The 21,509-nt window shown below is 42.4% G+C and overlaps 1 protein-coding gene across 2 annotated transcripts; it reads left to right on the top strand.

Annotated features, from left to right (window-relative positions):
* The first annotated feature begins 6,169 nt into the window (after nt 1-6,169).
* LOC139416379 (protein-L-isoaspartate O-methyltransferase domain-containing protein 2-like) lies at nt 6,170-19,585 on the top strand. 2 transcript variants are annotated; one of them, XM_071164933.1, is made up of 7 exons: nt 6,170-6,275; nt 6,438-6,470; nt 13,810-14,129; nt 14,298-14,400; nt 14,772-14,943; nt 15,533-15,656; nt 17,672-19,585. In XM_071164933.1, the coding sequence occupies exons 3-7, from the start codon at nt 13,823-13,825 to the stop codon at nt 18,097-18,099; spliced, it is 1,134 nt and encodes a 377-aa protein (XP_071021034.1). In that variant the 5' UTR covers nt 6,170-6,275; nt 6,438-6,470; nt 13,810-13,822; the 3' UTR covers nt 18,100-19,585. The 2 variants fall into 2 exon arrangements, with proteins under 2 accessions (XP_071021034.1, XP_071021033.1); XM_071164932.1 differs by having other exon boundaries at nt 6,194-6,345.
* The last annotated feature ends 1,924 nt before the right edge of the window (nt 19,586-21,509 follow it).

Genomic DNA, 21,509 nt, shown 5'->3' with positions numbered 1-21,509 from the left:
CCACGTCAACAGCAAATGGGTTACCGAGCAGTTCCAACCTGCTTTTTTGTGCTTCAAAGTCAGCAAATCGGCGTCGAAAGTCAGTGGTAAGCATACCTATTTTATCAGCCAACTGTGTGCTCGGGAACGCACTGGTAGAGAGCTTCTCTTTCATGGTCTGGCAGCTGGGAAAGTGGCTCAAATTTTCTTTCCGCATCTGCGTCTCCCACAGAGTCAGTTTGGTTTTAAATGCCTTCACTGTACTGTACATATCAGAGATGACACGATCCCGACCCTGCAGCTGCAAGTTTATTGCATTCAGATGACTCGTAATGTCACACAGAAAAGCCATTTCACACAGAAACATTTCGTCTCGGAGTTGTGTTGTGTCTTTCCCTTTGCTGTCCAAGAATAGACAAATCTCCTCACGAAGCTCGAAACATCTTTGAAGCACCTTTCCCTGGCTTAGCCATCGCACCTCTGTGTGATAAGGCAAATCACCATGCTCCGTTTCTAACTCCGTCAGAAATGCCTTGAACTGGCGGTGATTCAAACCTTTGGCTCTGATAAAGTTAACTGTGCGCGTGATGATGCTCATTACATGCTCCATTTTCAAGGCTTTACCGCACAACGCTTCCTGGTGTATGATACAATGATAAGCTGTCAGCTCACCTGTCGCGTTTTCCTCTTGCATCTTTTCCCGTATCTTCGCCACCAGTCCGCTCCTGTGTCCACACATCGCAGGTGCTCCGTCGGTTGTCAAACCCACGAGTTTTTCCCAAGGCAGCTCCATCTCATTTACACATCTTGACACCTCTTCATACAAATCATGCCCCGTAGTTGTGCCATGCATAGGACGTAAAGCCAAAAACTCCTCTGTCACGCTTAGGCTGGAGTCCACTCCGCGGATGAAAATTGACAACTGGGCAATGTCAGAAATGTCGGTGCTCTCATCCACAGCCAAGGAATATGCAATAAAATCTTTTCCCTTTTTCACAAGCTGCTCTTTTAGATTGATGGACAACTGGTCTACTCTCTCGGCAATGGTGTTTCTGCTCAGACTCACATTTAAAAAGAGTTGCCTTTTTTCTGGGCAAACTTCGTCACAAACTTTAATCATGCAGTTTTTGATGAAATCCCCCTCCGTAAATGGCCGGGCTGATTTAGCGATCTCTTCTGCCAAAATAAAACTGGCCTTGACAGCAGCCTGGCCTTGTGATTTGGCTTTTTTGAACAGAGCCTGTCGAGATTTGAGGCCTCGTTTTAATTCCTCTGCCTTTTGTAGCCTTTGTTCCATGTCCATATTCTTGTTTTTGTCCGCGTGTTTCGTTTCATAATGTCGTCTCAGATTATACTCTTTCAGTACCGCCACACTTTCTCCACACAGAAGACACACAGGTTTTCCAGCTACCTTCGTGAACATATACTCCGACTCCCACCTTGTTTGAAACCCCCGGTTCTCAGTATCCACCTTCCGTTTTGCCATTTTTGATGGGTATCTGAAAGTTAATTTTACTGTGATGCTGACGACTGCTGTGCCAATAAATATTGAAATGAAGCAGCCTACTGCTCGGTGCGTCACCTTTGCATTGTGGGAAATGTAGTATTGGTGCGTGTAAAAGATCTGCGGGCTGCCGGCTTGCTGCGGGCCGGTTCTAATAATAAATCAAGATCATCCCAGGGGCCGTAAAAAACCTTCTTGCGGGCCGGATGTGGCCCGCGGGCCTTGACTCTGACATATGTGCCTTACACAGTCTCCGCAGCCAGACAATTTTCTCATAACTTCTGGAAAGAAATGCTTTTGACATGCTCAACCGGTGTCGCTCATTCCGCCAATAGAAACTGTCAACCGGTTTTCCTCACTAAGCAACGAGTCGTTGTCAGAGCCCGAACTTTCTCAGGTCTCTCCTCCAACCGTTACGAGGTCTGAGCTGCCGAAGCCTCCCTCCATAAGCCAGGAGAAAGGCATGGCCAGCCGTTGAGAAATGCTTATTGAAATTTTCAAATATCATGGATTTATCAGTGGTGACCGTGTTACCTAGCCTCAGTGCAGTGGGCAGCTGGGAGGAGGTGCTCTTGTTCTCCATGGACTTTACAGTGTCCCAAAACTTTTTGGAGTTAGTGCTACAGGATGTGAATTTCTGCTTGAAAAAGCTAGCCTTTACTTTCCTGACTGACTGCGTGTATTGGTTCCTGACTTCCCTGAACAGTTGCATATCGGGGGACTATTCAATGCTATAGCAGTCCGCCACATGATGTTTTTGTGCTGATCAAGGGCAGTCAGGTCTTGAGTGAACCAAGGGCTATATCTGTTCTTAGTTCTGCATTTTTTGAACGGGGCATGCTTATCTAAGATGGTGAGGAAATTACTTTTAAAGAATGACAAGGCATCCTCGACTAGCGAGATGAGGTCAATATCCTTCCAGGATACCCGGGCCGGGTTGATTAGAAAGGCCTGCTCGCAGAAGTGTTTCAGGGAGTGTTTGACAGTGATGAGGGGTGGTCTTTTGACCGCGGACCCATAGCGGATACAGGCAATGAGGCAGTGATTGCTGAGATCCTGATTGAAAACAGCGGAGGTGTATTTGGAGGGCAAGTTGGTCAGGATAATGTCTATGAGGGTGCCCATGTTTACGGATTTAGGGTTGTACCTGGTGGGTTGCTTGATGATTTGTGTTAGATTGAGGGCATCTAGCTTAGATTGTAGGACTGCCGGAGTGTTAACCATATCCCAGTTTAGGTCACCTAACAGAATGAATTCTGAAGCTAGATAGGGGGCGATCAATTCACAAATGGTGTCCAGGGCACAGCTGGCAGCGGAGGGGGGTCGATAGCAGGCGGCAACAGTGAGAGACTTATTTCTGGAGAGGTTAATTTTTAAAATTAGAAGTTCAAACTGTTTGGGTATAGACCTGGAAAGTATGACAGGAATTTGCAGGCTCTCTCTGCAGTAGATTGCAACTCCTCTACCTTTGGCAGTTCTATCTTGACGGAAAATGTTGTAGCTGGGTATGGAAATCTCAGAATTGTTGCTGGCCTTCCTAAGCCAGGATTCAGACACGGCAAGGACTTCAGGGTTGGCGGAGTGTGCTAAAGCAGTGAGTAAAACAAACTTAGAGAGGAGGCTTCTGATGTTGACATGCATGAAACCAAGGTTTTTTCGATCACAGAAGTCAACAAATGAGGGTGCCTGGGGACACGCGGGGCCTGGGTTTACCTCCACATCACCCGAGGAACAGAGGAGGAGTAGGATGAGGGTATGGCTAAAGGCTATCAAAACTGGTCACCTAGAGCGTTTCGGACAAAGAATAAAAGGAGCAGATTTCTGGGCGTGGTAGAATAGATTCAGGGCATAATGTGCAGACAGGGGTATGGTGGGGTGCAGGTACAGCGGGGCACTGAGTGATATTAAGAGAGGTTGTATCTCTGGATAAGCTGGTTATAATGGGTGAGGTCACCACATGTGTGGGAGGTGGGACAAAGGAGGTATAATGAGTGGAACTAGGGGCTCCATTGTAAACTAAAACAATGATAACTAACCTAAACAACAGTATACAAGGCATATTGACATATGAGAGAGACATACAGCGAGGCATAAAGTAATCACAGGTGTTGATTTGGAGAGCTAACTAAGACAACAACAGCTAATCAGCTAAAACAACAGGTAAAATGGCGATGAATGGGCAGAGGGTCGGTTAACTACACACAGAGCCTGAGTTTGCGGCTGGGGCCGGCAGATAAACAAAAAATATATATATATATATAAATATATATATATATATATAAACAGAATGGAGTACCGTGATTAATGGACAGTCCAGCGGGCATCAGCTATCATACATTGAGAGGAAACTACTTCAAAAGAGAATCTTACTGGCTCAACACACTGTCTCCTCTTGGCCTTAATGAGGAGTTTGACTTTAAACTTTATAGTTCTAAAAATGTCCAAACTACTGTTCTTACCCTAAATGAACAGTGTATGTATATTACTTTAAATATTTCTCACATTCCTCATGTATGGTTATATATTTTGATATATTGAATGTTGATATTGTGAACAAATATTATATATTTTTACCTCCTGTTTCAGGAAGTGATGTCACTGAGCACTGCTCCTATATATAGGACTTTCCACCCCCACCTGGGATATGGATGCCTGATGAAGACCTAAGGGTCGAAACGTTGTAACAATAAAATCACCTGGGAGCATGAACAGCAGTGTGCGGCACTTTTGTTTTTCATGTATTTAAATCCTGTCAAGACTTTCCTCCATTTCTTTCCAGTTGTATGCGTCCAAGTTAAAAGTATGTTTGTTTCATATTTTCCATGTATTATTTAGTTGTCATAACATTAAGATATCATGCAATGTCTTTATTTAAGGTATATTGGTTTAATAGATTCATCCTTATGACCGTTACCTTTTATTTATGCAACCTGCTTCTAATGTCTCCCCTTTGTTGCAGAACCACACACAAATCCAACTTTACCATGTCCAACCACAAGCCCTCAATAAATATGTGAACTTTGGCACTGTCTCTGTTGTCTGCTTGCTCTCTGAACGGAGCCTAATTACCTATATTGTTTTTTTTTTGTGTATATTTTTCAGCAGCCATATTGGAAATGACCTCCAGGGGGTAATGGACAAAATCTGTGATGGCACTATAGTCAAAAATACTTATTTAGACATGCCCTAGCTGTATGTTAAATTTGGAGGCTCTATTCTCAAAGTCCACAATGTTTTCACGTAACTGCTGGACTATGGTCACAATGACCTCAATTGGACCCCCATTAAAGTCTTGAGTACTTTATGATCAGAATTATTGTCTATATTATCTGTAGGATTAAGTTAGTTGGTAGATAACATTACAAAGTCATTTTTATATGGTTTGGAATGATTTTACCCTATTTCTTCTAATAGGAAATCCAGATATCAGCAATTGACTGATAGGATTCCTAGGCTGCCTCCAACCTTTAAAATGTCCCTTAAGGTATCTACTATTAGTTTAGAAAGTTTGATACTTGCATCATAAAATGGAACAATTATTTCACCTGTGCGCTGGACTATACTATTACTACCACACTGTTAGAGTTTTGTTTACCATCAAAGAGTGGGTCCACCAGTCAAAATCTGGATAAACGTTCTGAAGTACATTCCATGATAATTTCACATGCAAATAGCAATTGATTTCTATGATATAGGCATAAGGGTTACAATTGGCATATTACAGGCGTACAGCCCACATACTGTTTTATGTTTCATGTCAAACAAGTTCAAAAGCTTTGGGGTGATATTCCAAAATTGCATTCAAAGCCTATTTCTAAACTAGGTAAAATTAGTTTCATACCGGATGTTTGTGGATATTTCGTTTACTCCCGTCAATAGCTATGGAACCAAGCATGCCATAACTATGAAGATGGTATATTCTGAATCAGGGGTGGATGGAGAAATATCCACACCTTTTTTTGTTCCTTTTTTAAAACTATTTTGAAATAAGATCTCAGATTTCAATCTTCAATAGCTCTTAGGCAAAGCATGCCATGACTATGAAAATTAGATGTTCTGCATCAGGGGAGGATTGGATGCTTTGTGTAAGAGCTATTGAAGATTGAAAGCAAAAACATTAAAAAGCGCATTTTTGTCCATCCTCCCCAGATTCAGAATATATAATTTTCATAGTCATGGCAAGAGCTATTGAAGAGCTATTGAAGAGCTATTGAAGCCCCACTAAAAAGAAAATCACAATTTCAACAAGAACAAAAAATGTGGATTTTTGTCCAACCTGCTTTGCCTAAGAGCTATTGAAGATTGAATGCTAAAAAAATATACTAATAAATACGAAATGTACAACAACAAAAAAGCTGTGTATTTTTGTCCAACCTTCCCATGATTCAGAATATATCATTTTAATAGTCAAGGCACACTTTGTGTAAGAGCTATTGATGATTGAAAGCAAAAAATATATAATAATAATAATAATAATACATAAATAAATAAAAACTGTGGACTTTTGTACACCCTCCCCTGATTCAGAATGTATCATTATCATAGTAATGTCACTCTTTGTCTAACAGCTATTGGCTACACCGAATATCCAATTTAAAATAATTTTACCTAATTCATTTTCCATTGGAGATTTAACATTTCGGCCAATGCAAGACGAGTAGAACTCTCCCTCTCCACTGGGGAACTGACTGATCAGAGTTTGGTGTTTGTGTGACGTCAGTGTCAGCTGGTCAATGTTTACGTCCAGAATTGTGGCGACATCTATTGAATGTTTATGGGGGAAAACGAGAAGGTAACAACATATTTTTTCGAAATACAATTGACACTATAAAGCAGTGTCAATTAACCGTCACATCCATAAGGTAAAGACCGCTGCTTCGTATTTCTTATGGCGAGTGTCTTTTTTAGCTCCAGCCAGACAATAATTTATCTTCTCTCCCATGTACCCATGCAGAGCGCTTCGTTGACGACATCAACAGAGACAAAGGTGATGCATATTTATGTATATATCTCGCGTTGAAGCAGCAGTTCGATAACATGTTGTGTTTGGTTGTTAAATATCAAATTGCCAATGTCAAACTATTTGAAAGAAGATTAAGAAAAACACTATGAATGCACAACAAATGCTTACCCAAATGTTGGCTGCAGTACTTTTGGTGATAATAAGAATATTTATGTAAACACATACTATTTTGTTATTCAGTGGCGCAGCTGTATTTTGTGTGTGCGTTCATTGGTGGGAAATATGCATCACTGAGAGGATTCGATTATCTGGTCCGGGCGCCCGGTTAGGCGTGTTTTTTATTGGGTGAAAGTAGTGGCATTTGTTTTGGAACGGGCTGCCTCCTGGGTGTGAGTGAGCCAGGGACCTGGTTCAAAGCACACGGCGAAATCGGCTCAAAACAAAAGTGACGTAATTAATCACGTTGAGTAACGACTAGGATTCTGTGTTCTCACATGCACAAATGATTGCTTTTGATATAAACGCCCTATCTGCCTTACAATGAAACTAGTTTGAAAATGAGGTTTATTATATGGCAAAGAGATGTATTTCTGGATGATACACCATGTTTTCTTGTTGCCAACATGACCGAACGTCCGAGATTATGCCGCGTTCATCTGCTAGTCAGAATTAGGAAAATATGACATTTTCTATTTTTAACTGGTTGTAGTTATACACGTGCCACGTTCAACTAATCAGCACATAGGACATTTCAGTTTTCTAGTACCGACTAGCAGATGAACGCGGAATTGATGTTCGATTTCAGATGGGCGCTCCTCCCTCACCGCTTTTGCCCGGCACATCACGGGACATAGACAGGTGCCCCACGGCTCAGCATAATCGAATTCGCCTACTCCTGCAGTTACAAAGAAGGCGTTTCCACCATCACTAGGATTATCGTGTGCTGTGGCAGTGACACCGCCCGGATACTCGTGAAAGCAGAATACAATACCAGTTTATTTGACTGGTTTGTAATATAAGAACTTCATTAAAGGCCCGAAGAAAGAGGTTCTTAAACAGGCCTGTCTTTTACACATACCTTCAGACCCAAAATGACATGTTCAAAGTTCATCCTTTCTCCAACTAGAACTCATTCCAGGGTTTTTCATTATTTTACAATTTTCTATTATAATAATGGTGAAGACAAACTATGAAATAACCAATATAGAATCACGTAGTAACCAAAAAGGTGTTAAACAAATCAAAATATATTTTATATTTGAGATTCTTCTAAGTAACCACCTGTTGCCTTGATGACAGCTTTGCACACACTTGGCATTCTCTCAACCAGCTTCATGAGGTAGTCACCTGGAATGCATTTCAATTAACAGGTGTGTCTTGTTAATTTGTGGAATTGATTTACTTCTTAATGCATTTCAGCCAATCAGTTGTATTTTGACATGGTAGGGGTGGTATACAGAAGATAGCCTTATTTGGTAAAAGACCAAGACCATATTACGGCAAGAACAGCTCAAAAGAGAAACGACAGTCCATTACTTTAAGACATGAAGGTCAGTCAATCTGGAAAGTGTCAAGAACTTTGAAAGTTTCTTCAAGTGCAGTCGCAAAAAGCATCAAGCACTGTGATGAAACTGGCTCTCATGAGGACCGCCACAGAAAAGGAAGACCCAGAGTTACCTCTGCTGCAGAGGATAAGTTCATTAGAGATACCAGCCTCATAATTTGCAGCCCAAATAAATGCTTCAGAGTTCAAGTAACAGACACATCTCAACATCAACTGTTCAGAGGAGACTGCGTGAATCAGGCCTTCATGGTCAAATTGCTGCAAAGAAACCACTACTAAAGCCCCCCATAATAAGAAGAGACTTGCTTGGGCCAAGAAACACAAGCAATGGACATTAGACCGGTGGAAATCTGTCCTTTGGTCTGATGAATCCAAATTTTCGATTTTTGGTTCCAACCACCATGTCTTTGTGAGATGCAGAGTAAGTGAACAGATGATCTCCGCATGTGTGGTTCCCAATGTGAAGCATGGAGGAGGAGGAGGTGTGATGGTGCTTTGCTGGTGACACTGTTGGTGATTTATTTAGAATTCAAGGTACATTTAACCAGCATGGCTACCACAGCATTCTGAAGCGATACGCCATCCCATCTGGTTTGGGCTTAGTGCGACTATTATTTGTTTTTCAACAGGACAATGACCCAAAACACATCTCAAGGCTATGTCAGGGCTATTTGACCAATGAGAGGGATGGAGTGCTGCATCAGATGACCTGGCCTCCGCAATCACCTGACCTCAACCCAATTGAGATGATTTGGGATGCATTGGACTGCAGAGTGAAGGAAAAGCAGCCAACAAGTGCTTAGCACATGTGGGAACTCCTTCAAGACTGTTGGAAAAGCATTCCAGGGGAAGCTGGTTGAGAGAATGCCAAAAGTGTGCAAAGCTGTCAAGGCACAGGGTGAAGAATCTAAAAATATATTTTGATTTACACTTTTTTTTATTCGTTACTACATGATTCCATATCTGTTATTACATAGTTTGTCTTCACTATTATTCTACAATGTAGAAAATAGTAAAAATAAAGAAAAACCCTTGAATGAGTAGGTGTGTCCAAACCTTTGACTGGTACTGTGTGTGTGTGTATTTACAATTTAATTGCACAATAAAAATCTACATGTAAAGTGTTACCAAGTAAAAGGTGCATTGTGTCCCCAGAGGATCCAACAAGACTGAAATACTAAACTTAGTTAATATCTAAGATCCTTCTCATCAATCATCTGTTGTGAAAGCCATTGTTGGCAACACGTTCTACTTTACCAGAGGGACTTCAAGGAAACCTGAGAGAACACTTTCTCTTCCAATTAAGAAATCAAATTTTATTTGTCACATACACATGGTTAGCAGATGTTAATTTGAGTGTAGCGAAATGCTTGTGCTTCTAGTTCCGACCATGCAGTAATATCTAACAAGTAATCTAACCTAACAATTTCACAACAACTACCTTATACACACAAGTGTAAAGGAATGAATAAGAATATGTACATACAAATATATGAATGAGTGATGGCCGAACGACATAGGCAAGATGCAGTAGATGGTATAGAGTACAGTATATACAGTGGGGCAAAAAAGTATTTAGTCAGCCACCAATTGTGCAAGTTCTCCCAATTAAAAAGATGAGGCCTGTAATTTTCATCATAGGTACACTTCAACTATGACAGACAAAATGAGAAATAAAATCCAGAAAATCAAATTGTAGGATTTTTAATGAATTTATTTGCAAATTATGGTGGAAAATAAGTATTTGGTCACCTACAAACAAGCAAGATTTTTGGCTCTCACAGACCTGTAACTTCTTCTTTAAGAGGCTCCTCTGTCCTCCACTCATTACCTGTATTAATGGCACCTGTTTGAACTTGTTATCAGTATAAAATACACCTGTCCACAACCTCAAACAGTCACACTCCAAACTCCACTATGGCCAAGACCAAAGAGCTGTCAAAGGACACCAGAAACAAAATTGTAGACCTGCACCAGGCTGGGAAGACTGAATCTGCAATAGGTAAGCAGCTTGGTTTGAAGAAATCAACTGTGGGAGCAAATATTAGGAAATGGAAGACATACAAGACCACTGATAATCTCCCTCGATCTGGGGCTCCACGCAAGATCTCACCCCGTGGGGTCAAAATGATCCCAAGAACGGTGAGCAAAAATCCCAGAACCACACAGGGGGACCTAGTGAATGACCTGCAGAGAGCTGGGACCAAAGTAACAAAGCCTACCATCAGTAACACACTACGCCGCCAGGGACTCAAATCCTGCAGTGCCAGACGTGTCCCCCTGCTTAAGCCAGTACATGTCCAGGCCCGTCTGAAGTTTGCTAGAGAGAATTTGGATGATCCAGTAGAAGATTGGGAGAATGTCATATGGTCAGATGAAACCAAAATATAACTTTTTGGTAAAAACTCAACTCGTCGTGTGTGGAGGACAAAGAATGCTGAGTTGCGTCAAATAACACCATACCTACTGTGAAGCATGGGGGTGGAAACATCATGCTTTGGGGTCGTTTTTCTGCAAAGGGACCAGGACGACTGATCCGTGTAAAGGAAAGAATGAATGGGGCCATGTATCGTGAGATTTTGAGTGAAAACCTCCTTCCATCAGCAAGGGCATTGAAGATGAAACGTGGCTGGGTCTTTCAGCATGACAATGATCCCAAACACACCGCCCGGGCAACGAAAGAGTGGCTTCGTAAGAAGCATTTCAAGGTCCTGGAGTGGCCTAGCCAGTCTCCAGATCTCAATCCCATAAATCTTTGGAGGGAGTTGAAAGTCTGTGTTGCCCAGCAACAGCCCCAAAACATCACTGCTCTTGAGGAGATCTACATGGAGGAATGGGCCAAAATACCAGCAACAGTGTGTGAAGACTTACAGAAAACGTTTGACCCCTGTTATTGCCAACAAAGGGTATATATCAAAGTATTGAGAAACTTTTGTTATTGACCAAATACTTATTTTCCACCATAATTTGCAAATAAATTCATTAAAAATCCTACAATGTGATTTTTCTGGATTTTTTTTCTTCTCATTTTGTCTGTCATAGTTGAAGTGTACCTATGATGAAAATTACAGGCCTCTCTCATCTTTTTAAGTGGGAGTGATTTAAGTGGCTAGTGATACATTTATTACATTTATAAATTTGTCCATTATTAAAGTGGCTAGAGTTGAGTCAGTATGTTGGCAGCAGCCACTCAATGTTAGTGGTGGCTGTTTAACAGTCTGATGGCCTTGAGATAGAAGCTGTTTTTCAGTCTCTCGGTCCCCGCTTTGATGCACCTTTACTGACCTCGCCTTCTGTATGATAGCGGGGTGAACAGGCAGTGGCTCGGGGGGTTGTTGTCCTTGATGATCTTTTGGCCTTCCTGTGACATCGGGTGGTGTAGGTGTCCTGGAGAGCAGGTAGTTTGCCCCCGATGATGCATTGTGCAGACCTCACTACACTCTGGAGAGCCTTACGGTTGTGGGCGGAGTAGTTGTCGTACCAGGCAGTGATACAGCCCGACAGCATGCTCTCGATTGTGCATCTGTAAAAGTTTGAGTGTTTTTGGTGACAAGCCAGGAGGAAGAGGCTCTGCTGCGCCTTCTTCACCACGCTGTCTGTGTGGGTGGACCATTTCAGTTTGTCCGTGATGTGTACGCCGAGGAACTTAAAACGTTCCACCCTCTCCATTACTGTCCCATCTATGTGGATATGGGGCGGCTCCCTCTGCTCTGCGGGGGCGGGGTCGAGACCGAAAACCCAATTACCATTAATTGTGGAGAAGGTTAAAGAGTGGCCCACTGTGCTCTCACGTACCTCAGGTAATCCAATCAGGCTACACTGCAATGTCTGAGACTGGATCTCACAGTTAATGATAGCTGCTTCACTTAGATTGTTATTCACATCAAAAAACAAACAAATGTACTGTAACTTGTACGTACGTATACACTACCGTTCAAAAGTTTGGGGTCACTTTGACATTTCCTTGTTTTTGTCCATTTTCTTTCAATTAAAATAACATAAAATTTATCAGAAATACAGTATAGACATTGTTATTGTTGTAAATTACTATTGTAGCTGGAAACGACAGATTAATTTTTATTTTTTATTATGGAATATCTACATAGGCGTACAGAGGCCCATTATCAGCAACCATCACTCCTGTGATCCAATGGCACGTTGTGTTAGCTAATCCAAGTTTACCATTTTAATAGGCTAATTGAACATTAGAAAACCCTTTTGCAATTATGTTAGCACATGGCCAGAAACAAAGAACTTTCTTCTGAAACTCGTCAGTCTATTCTTGTTCTGAGAAACTTAGGCTATTCCATGCGAGAAATTGCCAAGAAACTGAAGATCTCGTACAACGCTGCGCTGTTCTGTGAAGGGAGTAGTACACAAACTGTCTCTAACCAGAATAGAAAAAGAAGTGGGAGGCCCAGGTGCACAACTGAGCAAGAGGACAAGTACATTAGTGTCTAGTGTGAGAAACGGACGCCCCACAAGTCCTCAACTGGCAGCTTCATTAAATGAAGAGGCAACTCCGGGATGCTGGCCTTCTAGGCAGAGTTGCAAAGAAAAAGCCATATCTCAGACTGGCCAATAAAAAATAAAATATTAAGATGGGCAAAATAACACAGACACTGGACAGAGGAACTCTGCCTAGAAGGCCAGCATCCCGGCGTCGCCTCTTCACTGTTGAGACTGGTGTTTTGCGGGTACTATTTAATGAAAAAAAAATGATTTTTTTCACCTAGTTGGCTCGGGCATTCGAACCAGTGCCATGTGATAACCTTCCAGAAGGACAACCATATCTCTGCAGCACTCCACCAATCAGGCCTTTTTGGTTAAGTGGCCAGACGGAAGCCACTCCTCAGTAAAAGGCACATGACAGCCCGCTTGGGAGTATGCCAAGAGGCACCTAAAGGACTCTCAGACCATGAGAAACAAGATTCTCTGGTCTGATGAAAACAAGATTGAACTGTCATGTCTAGAAGAAACCTGGCACCATCCCTACGGTGAAGCATGGCGGTGGCAGCATCATGCTGTGGGGATGTTTGCGCTCAGGACCTCAGATTCTCTTGAGAGACCTGAAAATAGATGTCTAGCAATGCTCCCCATCCAACCTGACAGAGTTTGAGAGGATCTGCAGAGAGGAATGGGAGAAACTCCCCAAATACCAGTGTGCCAAGCTTATAGCGTCATATCTCAGACTCAAGCCTGAAATTGCTGCCAAAGGTGCTTCAAAAAAGTACAGAGGAAAGGCTCCAAATACTTATGTAAATGTAATATTTGTTTTAAAAAAATAAATTAGCAAACATTTGTAAACCTATTTAGTATATGGCTGTAACGTAACAATGTGAAAAGTCAAGGGGAGTGAATACTTTCCGAATGCACTGTAAATTATGAACGTCCTATGTCAAGTATGACTTTTTACAGATATAAATTGGATCGTGTCCTGTTCGCACAGTTGAATAAATAGTACATAATAGAACAGCAGTGTTGACTGTGTGAGTATGTGTATGAGAGTCAGTGCCTATAGTCTGTAAAGTGTGGATAGTCTCTGAGGTACAAATAATCTCTCAGGAGCAGGTCTGAGCAGGTAGACAGCAAGGGGTAGCTGTTCAGCAGTCTGATTGCCTGGTGTTTGAAGCTGTCTCGGGAGCCTTTTGCCCTGAGACCCGATGTTCTGATACCGTTTGCAAGATGGTAACAGTGAACAGTCTTTGAGGAGATGAGGGGGATGAATCAATCTGAATCAATTGATCAATATTTTTAGACACCTTTTTGTCTGACTCTATCCTCATCTCTCTCTCTCAGCGAGTCCGTGAGGATGGGAGGAGCTGTGAGTGCGGGGGAGGACAACGATGAACTGATTGACAACCTGAAGGAGGCTCAGTACATCCGTTCGGACCTGGTGGAGCAGGCCTTTAGGGCCATCGACAGGGCCGACTATTATCTGGAAGAGTTCAGAGACAGTGCCTACAAGGACCTGGCCTGGAGGCACGGCAACATCCACCTCTCAGCCCCCTGCATCTACTCCGAGGTGATGGAGGCCTTGGATCTCCAGCCTGGCCTGTCCTTCCTCAATCTGGGCAGTGGTACGGGCTACCTCAGCACTATGGTGGGACTCATACTGGGTGAGTCAGGATGGCACAAACCTCACCTGGCCAGGTGAAACAAAATAAAACAATTATAAGGGCAAGAATGGCTTAAAAATCATTTTTACCATTGCTTTACATAAGAAAATGGAAAATAAGATGGAAAGTGCAAATGTACTCACACCTTGTTTCTCCCCTTTACTGTAGGTCCATTTGGAGTGAACCATGGGGTGGAGCTGCACCAAGATGTCATTGAGTATGCATACCAGAAACTGGAGTTTTTCATCAAGACCAGCGACAGCTTCGACAGGTAGGAGTTTCATGATGAAAATGACAATGTAGGAATTATAACCAGAGTTATGAGCTATCAGGAGAATCCAGTTAATTGGCATTATACCAGAGTTATAGGAGCTATCAAGATAATTCAGTTAAATGGCTATAACTCTGGTATATCAGGAGAATCCAGTTAAATGGCATTATACCAGAGTTATAGAAGCTATCAGGAGGATCCAGTTAAACATAATTATTCTGTAACAAGCTAGTAAGATAACATACTGCAGTTATAGTGGGTAGGCTGATTCTCTGAGGAAACTGTGTCGGGAGTGCTACAGGTATCCAAGGAACATCAGACGTGGCTCTGGAATGGGGGAATCATAGGGGTGTGTGTGTGTGTGTGTGTAGGTTTGAGTTCTGTGAGCCCTGCTTCGTGATGGGGAACTGTCTGGAGATAGCCCCAGAGAGTGGTCCGTATGACCGGGTGTATTGTGGAGCTGGGGTGCAGCGGGAGCAGGAAGACTACATGAAGAACCTGCTCAAAGTGGAGGGAATCCTAGTGCTGCCATTGGAGGAGAAGGTCAGCGCTCGCACATGCACACCCCCAGTGGTGGCTGCTGAGGGAAGGACGGCTCTTAATAATGTCTGGAATGGAGCGAATAAAATGGTATCCAACACGTGGAACTCCACTCCAGCCATTACCACGAGCCCGTCCTCTCCAGTTAAGGTGCCACCAACCTCCTGTGACCCAGGCACACAAAATGTGAAGTGAAACAGAATGGTGAGCGTAGCAATCAGGATGGTTTCACAAGGCTAAATTGTGACTGTAAAGACATGGCCACTTTTAAAACCAGAATAAACTTAGATAAACTCACCTCTTAACCCAGTGCTATTTCTAGCACTTTGATATATTCTGGTGTCTTGTGGTGTCATCTTCCCTGTTGTAGACTTTGTTGTCTCATCTTTCTTGGTCCCGCTCCTAGAATTTGTTTGTATACCCTCTATACACATTGAGACATTTTGATACTCGTTTCCTTTGTGTGTAGCTAATGCTCTGTGCTCCACTTGTTTAGAGAAAAATCTGTATATAAATACATATTTCTTAACACTGCTTACTACAAAAAAATCTCCAGTACACAAACACATTATTGCCCTTCCTCTCTCCTTAGTTGACCAAGATCACTCGAACAGGCTACAACAGCTGGGAGACCAAAAACATAATTGCCGTGTCCTTTGCCCCACTGGTGTTGCCCAAACACAGAGATAACAGTAAACCCAAAGCAGTGCCTTTACGTAAGTACTGTACTAGCACATCTGTCATATGATTGTATACAGTGCCTTGCGAAAGTATTCGGCCCCCTTGAACTTTGCGACCTTTTGCCACATTTCAGGCTTCAAACATAAAGATATAAAACTGTATTTTTTTGTGAAGAATCAACAACAAGTGGGACACAATCATGAAGTGGAACGACATTTATTGGATATTTCAAACTTTTTTAACCAATCAAAAACTGAAAAATTGGGCGTGCAAAATTATTCAGCCCCTTTACTTTCAGTGCACAAACTCTCTCCAGAAGTTCAATGAGGATCTCTGAATGATCCAATGTTGACCTAAATGACTAATGATGATAAATACAATCCACCTGTGTGTATTTAAGTCTCCGTATAAATGCACCTGCACTGTGATAGTCTCAGAGGTCCGTTAAAAGCGCAGAGAGCATCATGAAGAACAAGGAACACACCAGGCAGGTCCGAGATACTGTTGTGAAGAAGTTTAAAGCCGGATTTGGATACAAAAAGATTTCCCAAGCTTTAAACATCCCAAGGAGCACTGTGCAAGCAATAATATTGAAATAGAAGGAGTATCAGACCACTGCAAATCTACCAAGACCTGGCCGTCCCTCTAAACTTTCAGCTCATACAAGGAGAAGACTGATCAGAGATGCAGCCAAGAGGCCCATGATCACTCTGGATGAACTGCAGAGATCTACAGCTGAGGTGGGAGACTCTGTCCATAGGACAACAATCAGTCGTATATTGCACAAATCTGGCCTTTATGGAAGAGTGGCAAGAAGAAAGCTATTTCTTAAAGATATCCATAAAAAGTGTCGTATAAAGTTTGCCACAAGCCACCTGGGAGACACACCAAACATGTGGAAGAAGGTGCTCTGGTCAGATGAAACCAAAATTGAACTTTTTGGCAACAATGCAAAACGTTATGTTTGGCGTAAAAGCAACACAGCTGAACACACCATCCCCACTGTCAAACATGGTGGTGGCAGCATCATGGTTTGGGCCTGCTTTTCTTCAGCAGGGACAGGGAAGATGGTTAAAATTGATGGGAAGATGGATGGAGCCAAATACAGGACCATTCTGGAAGAAAACCTGATGGAGTCTGCAAAAGACCTGAGACTGGGACGGAGATTTGTCTTCCAACAAGACAATGATCCAAAACATAAAGCAAAATCTACAATGGAATGGTTCAAAAATAAACATATCCAGGTGTTAGAATGGCCAAGTCAAAGTCCAGACCTGAATCCAATCGACAATCTGTGGAAAGAACTGAAAACTGCTGTTCACAAATGCTCTCCATTCAACCTCACTGAGCTCGAGCTGTTTTGCAAGGAGGAATGGGAAAAAAATTCAGTCTCTCGATGTGCAAAACTGATAGAGACATACCCCAAGCGACTTACAGCTGTAATCGCAGCAAAAGGTGGCGCTACAAAGTATTAACTTAAGGGGGCTGAATAATTTTGCACGCCCAATTTTTCAGTTTTTGATTTGTTAAAAAAGTTTGAAATATCCAATAAATGTCGTTCCACTTCATGATTGTGTCCCACTTGTTGTTGATTCTTCACAAAAAAATACAGTTTTATATCTTTATGTTTGAAGCCTGAAATGTGGCAAAAGGTTGCAAAGTTCAAGGGGACCGAATACTTTCGCAAGGCACTGTATGTAACAGAGGTTGTTTTCCAAGTAAGCCTTTGTGTGATGAGTAACCATATCGGAGATCTGGGCCGGTATTCGCAAAGCATCTCAGAGTAGGTGCTTATCTAGGATAAATTTAGCCTTTTGGATTATAATAAATGACGGGGGGGGCTGATTCTAGATCAGCTATCCTACTCTGAGGCTTTGTGAAAACAGGCCCTGGAGACTCAGAACCACGGGGGGGAGGTGACAGTTGTTGAACACTGTTGTCTCAAATGCATGTTGGACTAGTTACAAAATGGGAAGGCAGAACTTCCATCACTTACTATGTGGGAGTGTGTGAAATGGTTTCCTCTTGTCATTTGTGTGTACCTCCTCAGCGACCATGTTTGAGGTGCGGACTCTGCAGGACTTGGCTCGCATCTTTATCCGTCTGACGTTAAAGAAGACAGTGGTGGGGCCAGGGCCGTTGCCCAGGGGGTTGGCCCACAACGGGGAGCGGCTCCGGCAGGCCCAACACTGTGGCTCCACCCTGCTCTCCAACCGCTACGTATTCATGAGCCGCCTCATCCCCGGGCCGATGGACGACGACAACAACCGCTCAGACGCAGAAGAGGAGGAAGAAGAAGGGAACTGCAGGATTCGAGGAGAACCTGAGGAAGAGGAGCAGGAGGAAGAGGGGGAGGAGAGTAGGGAGGGCGGTGCCCTTCTACATGAGGCTCCAGTGAACCTGCTCAGAGAAAGGATCCTGAGCCTGCCGCTCCCTGAGCCTCTGAAGATGTACATGCTCCACTACAGAGAGAAGTAGGGAGGTACAGGAGACAAGAAGCTGTGCTCCCATTCTCTAACTTGTTCCCATCCCTATGCTCTTGATTCCCCTTTCTGGATACAAAAGTAATTAATGTGTAAGAAATAGGCTGATCACTCCACAGGAATGGCTAAAATGAGTTCCCATCCGAATTCAAAATGTAAGCCCTAGAAACTTCATGTTGAAGTGAATAACTAGAAGAATTGGATAAGTAGAAGCAATATGGTAATAGCTCCATCTCCCCCTTCCCCGATAGCCCAGGTACGCCTATCTAATCTACAGAGGTGCCTGAGGGGTAGGTCGAGGTTGGAAAAACAAGGATTTAGGGATTGGGAGCATCCTTAGGGTCACCCCTACCCCCAGAAGCCCTCACCACCACCACCAGCCCCCTAGGACTATTCCAACAACCCCTCTGAACACTAGAAAACTAGTCTCATCCCACCCAATGCCCCACCCATGAACTTTATCTCCCCCTCCTTTGGGGTATCTTGTCTCGTGCCTGACACTGGCACCCAGTCTCGAAGACCTTCTTTCCTCCCTCTTTGAATTTTGTAAATGTGATTTTTCTGAGAATGATGATTTTGTCTGTGACCGAACAATTCAGGGGAGCTTTTGAGATCAACTTACAAGAACTGAAAGCCCCAAATGGTGTGGAAACATTTGCTCATTCTGTGTTCACATCTGTAAGATCTTCTCTGCATTGAATATACTTGTTGAGAGCAGGGGTGAAAAATAAAAGTAATTTAACTGAAGAGACCTACAGGCATGAAAAAAGTATATTAACACATTTTTACACTGTATAGCAAAGAAATTACCACATTGTCAAACAGCATTACCCGAATTCACTCTCATTTTGTGAATTCTTATTTCTTCAACATCAAATAATGGGAAACTGCAAATGCCTTTGGACCGTAGAACACCTTTGGATTAGGGGTAGAAAGTGAGTGTGGGAAAGAAATTTACTATTAGGTTCTCAAAGCAGATCTGTAATTAAAGCAGTAAATAATTTACAGTGAGGTCCAAAGGTATTTGGACAGTGATACATTATTTTGCCTCTGTACTCCAGCACTTTGTAATTAATATTTTACACACACACACACACACACATACATACATACATACATATATATATATATATATATATATATATATATATATATACATACACACAAAAGTATGTGGACACCCATTCAAATTAGTGGATTCGGGTATTTCAGCCACACCCGTTGCTGACAGGTGTAGAAAAGCTTTCAGAACGGGCCCGCCGAGTACTGAAACACGTAGCGTGTAAAAATCGTCTCCTCGGTTACAACACTCACTACTGAGTTCCAAACTGCCTCAGGAAACAACGTCAGCACAATAACTGTTCATCGGGAGCTTCATGAAATGGGTTTCCATGGCTGAGCAGCCGCACACAAGTCTAAGCTAACCATGTGCAATTAAGCGTCGGCAGGAGTAGTGTGAAGCTCGCCGCCATTGGACTCTGGAGTAGTGGAACGCGTTCTCTGAAGTGATGAATCACACTTCACCATCTGGCAGTCCAACTGACAAATCTGGGTTGGAAAATGCCAGGAGAACGCTAGCTGCCCCAATACATAGTGCCAACTGTAAAGTTTGGTGGAGGAGGAATAATAGTCTGCGGCTGTTTTTCATGGTTCGGGCTAGGCCCTTAAGATTTCCCTTCACTGGAACTTAACGCTAGAGCATACAATTACATTCTAGACGATTCTGTGCTTCCAACTTTGTGGCAACAGTTTGGGGAAGGCCCTTTCCTGTTCCAGAATGATAATGCCCTCGTGCACAAAGTGAGATCCATACAGAATTGGTTTGTCGAGATCGATGTGGAAGAGCCCTGACAACCCCAACGAACACCTTAATCACCCAACCTCATGTTTTTGTGGCTGAATGGAAGCAAGTCCCCGCAGCAACGTTCCAACATCTAGTAGAAATCCTTCCCAGAAGAGCGGAGGCTGTTATAGCAGCAAAAGGGGATCAACTCCACATTAATGCCCATGCTTTTGGATGAGATGTTCGACAAGCAGGTGTCCACATGCTTTTGGTTATGTAGTGTACATTGAGGTTAAGGTGCGGGCTGTTGGCTTTAATTTGAAAGTATTTTCATCCATATTGGGTGAACGGTTGAAATTAAAATACTTTTTGTACATAGTCCCCACCCATTTTAGAGAACCAAAAGGATTAGGACTTGTATATTAAACAGTCAAAAGTTTAGTACTTGGTCCCATATTCCTGCAACGCAATGATTACATCAAGCTGTGACTCTACAAACTTGTTGGCTGCATTTGCAGTGTTTTGGTTGTTTCAGTTTATTTTGTGCCCAATAGAAATGTATGGTAAATCATGTATTGTCATTTGTGTCACTTAGAGTAAAGAATATAATATTTTTCTGAACCCTTCTACATTGTGGATGCTACCATTGATTACAGATAATCCTGAATGAGTCGTGAATAATGAGTGAGAAAGTTAGTGGCACAAAGAACACAACCCCAAGACATGCTGACCTCTCGCTATTTCTAATAACAGGAGAGGTTGGCATTTTTTTGTGGGCTTACAATATTTATGCCTCATTCATGGGCACAAAATGTGAAACCAAAAAAAGTGCAAATGCATCCAGAAAGTTCAGTCACAAGCCTGATATCATTGTGTGCGAGGAATATGAGACTAAACATTTGACTACTTTAATGAGTGAATTTTCCATGTCTGGTCCCATAAAATGGGGGGCAAAGGGAAACAGAAGTACAAAAAGTCCTGTTATTTCCAAACGGTTCACCCGACATGGATGAAATTACCCTCAAATTAAAGCTGGCAGTCTGCACTTGAACCTCAGTCATTGTATAATTTTAGTACAGAGCCAAAACATGTCACTGTCCAAATACATTTGGACCTCACTGTGCGCATCCACCTGTGAAGGAATTTAAGCACTTATTTGTCTACCTTGGAACCAGTGTGATGGACTGTGTGTGTTATGCCCTGATGCTGTTGAGGTATATATAAAAAAAAAAAAATATTGAAATGTTTTGTCTGACGTTCAGTGCCAAACTCAGTGCCAAACTTATCCAGCACTTGACGGGTCCAAATGTGTCTTGCTGTTCAGTTCTACATGTCAAATTGTTAATCGAATAAATCATGTGTATTTAGAATAAATATCTACGTGTGACAAAAGTTGTAAGTTGAACTATACTGCCAGAAAATCCAAAATGAGTGCCATTGCTTAACACCAGACTGCTCAATCTTAGTTATTCATTTTGAATACTGTGCTTAGCTGCAGAGTACAGACTTGATTTTGTGCAGGGAAAAATGGAATGAAAGCACTTACAAAACTGAACAATGTAATTTATGCTTGCTTTAATGATTAAAAAAATATTTCTTTGCAAGAAAGAGACGAGAACAAA

The sequence above is a fragment of the Oncorhynchus clarkii genome, chromosome 9 (assembly GCF_045791955.1).
Source record: "Oncorhynchus clarkii lewisi isolate Uvic-CL-2024 chromosome 9, UVic_Ocla_1.0, whole genome shotgun sequence".
Lineage (NCBI taxonomy): Eukaryota > Metazoa > Chordata > Actinopteri > Salmoniformes > Salmonidae > Oncorhynchus > Oncorhynchus clarkii.
This window is presented reverse-complemented; position numbering and strand designations above follow the sequence as displayed.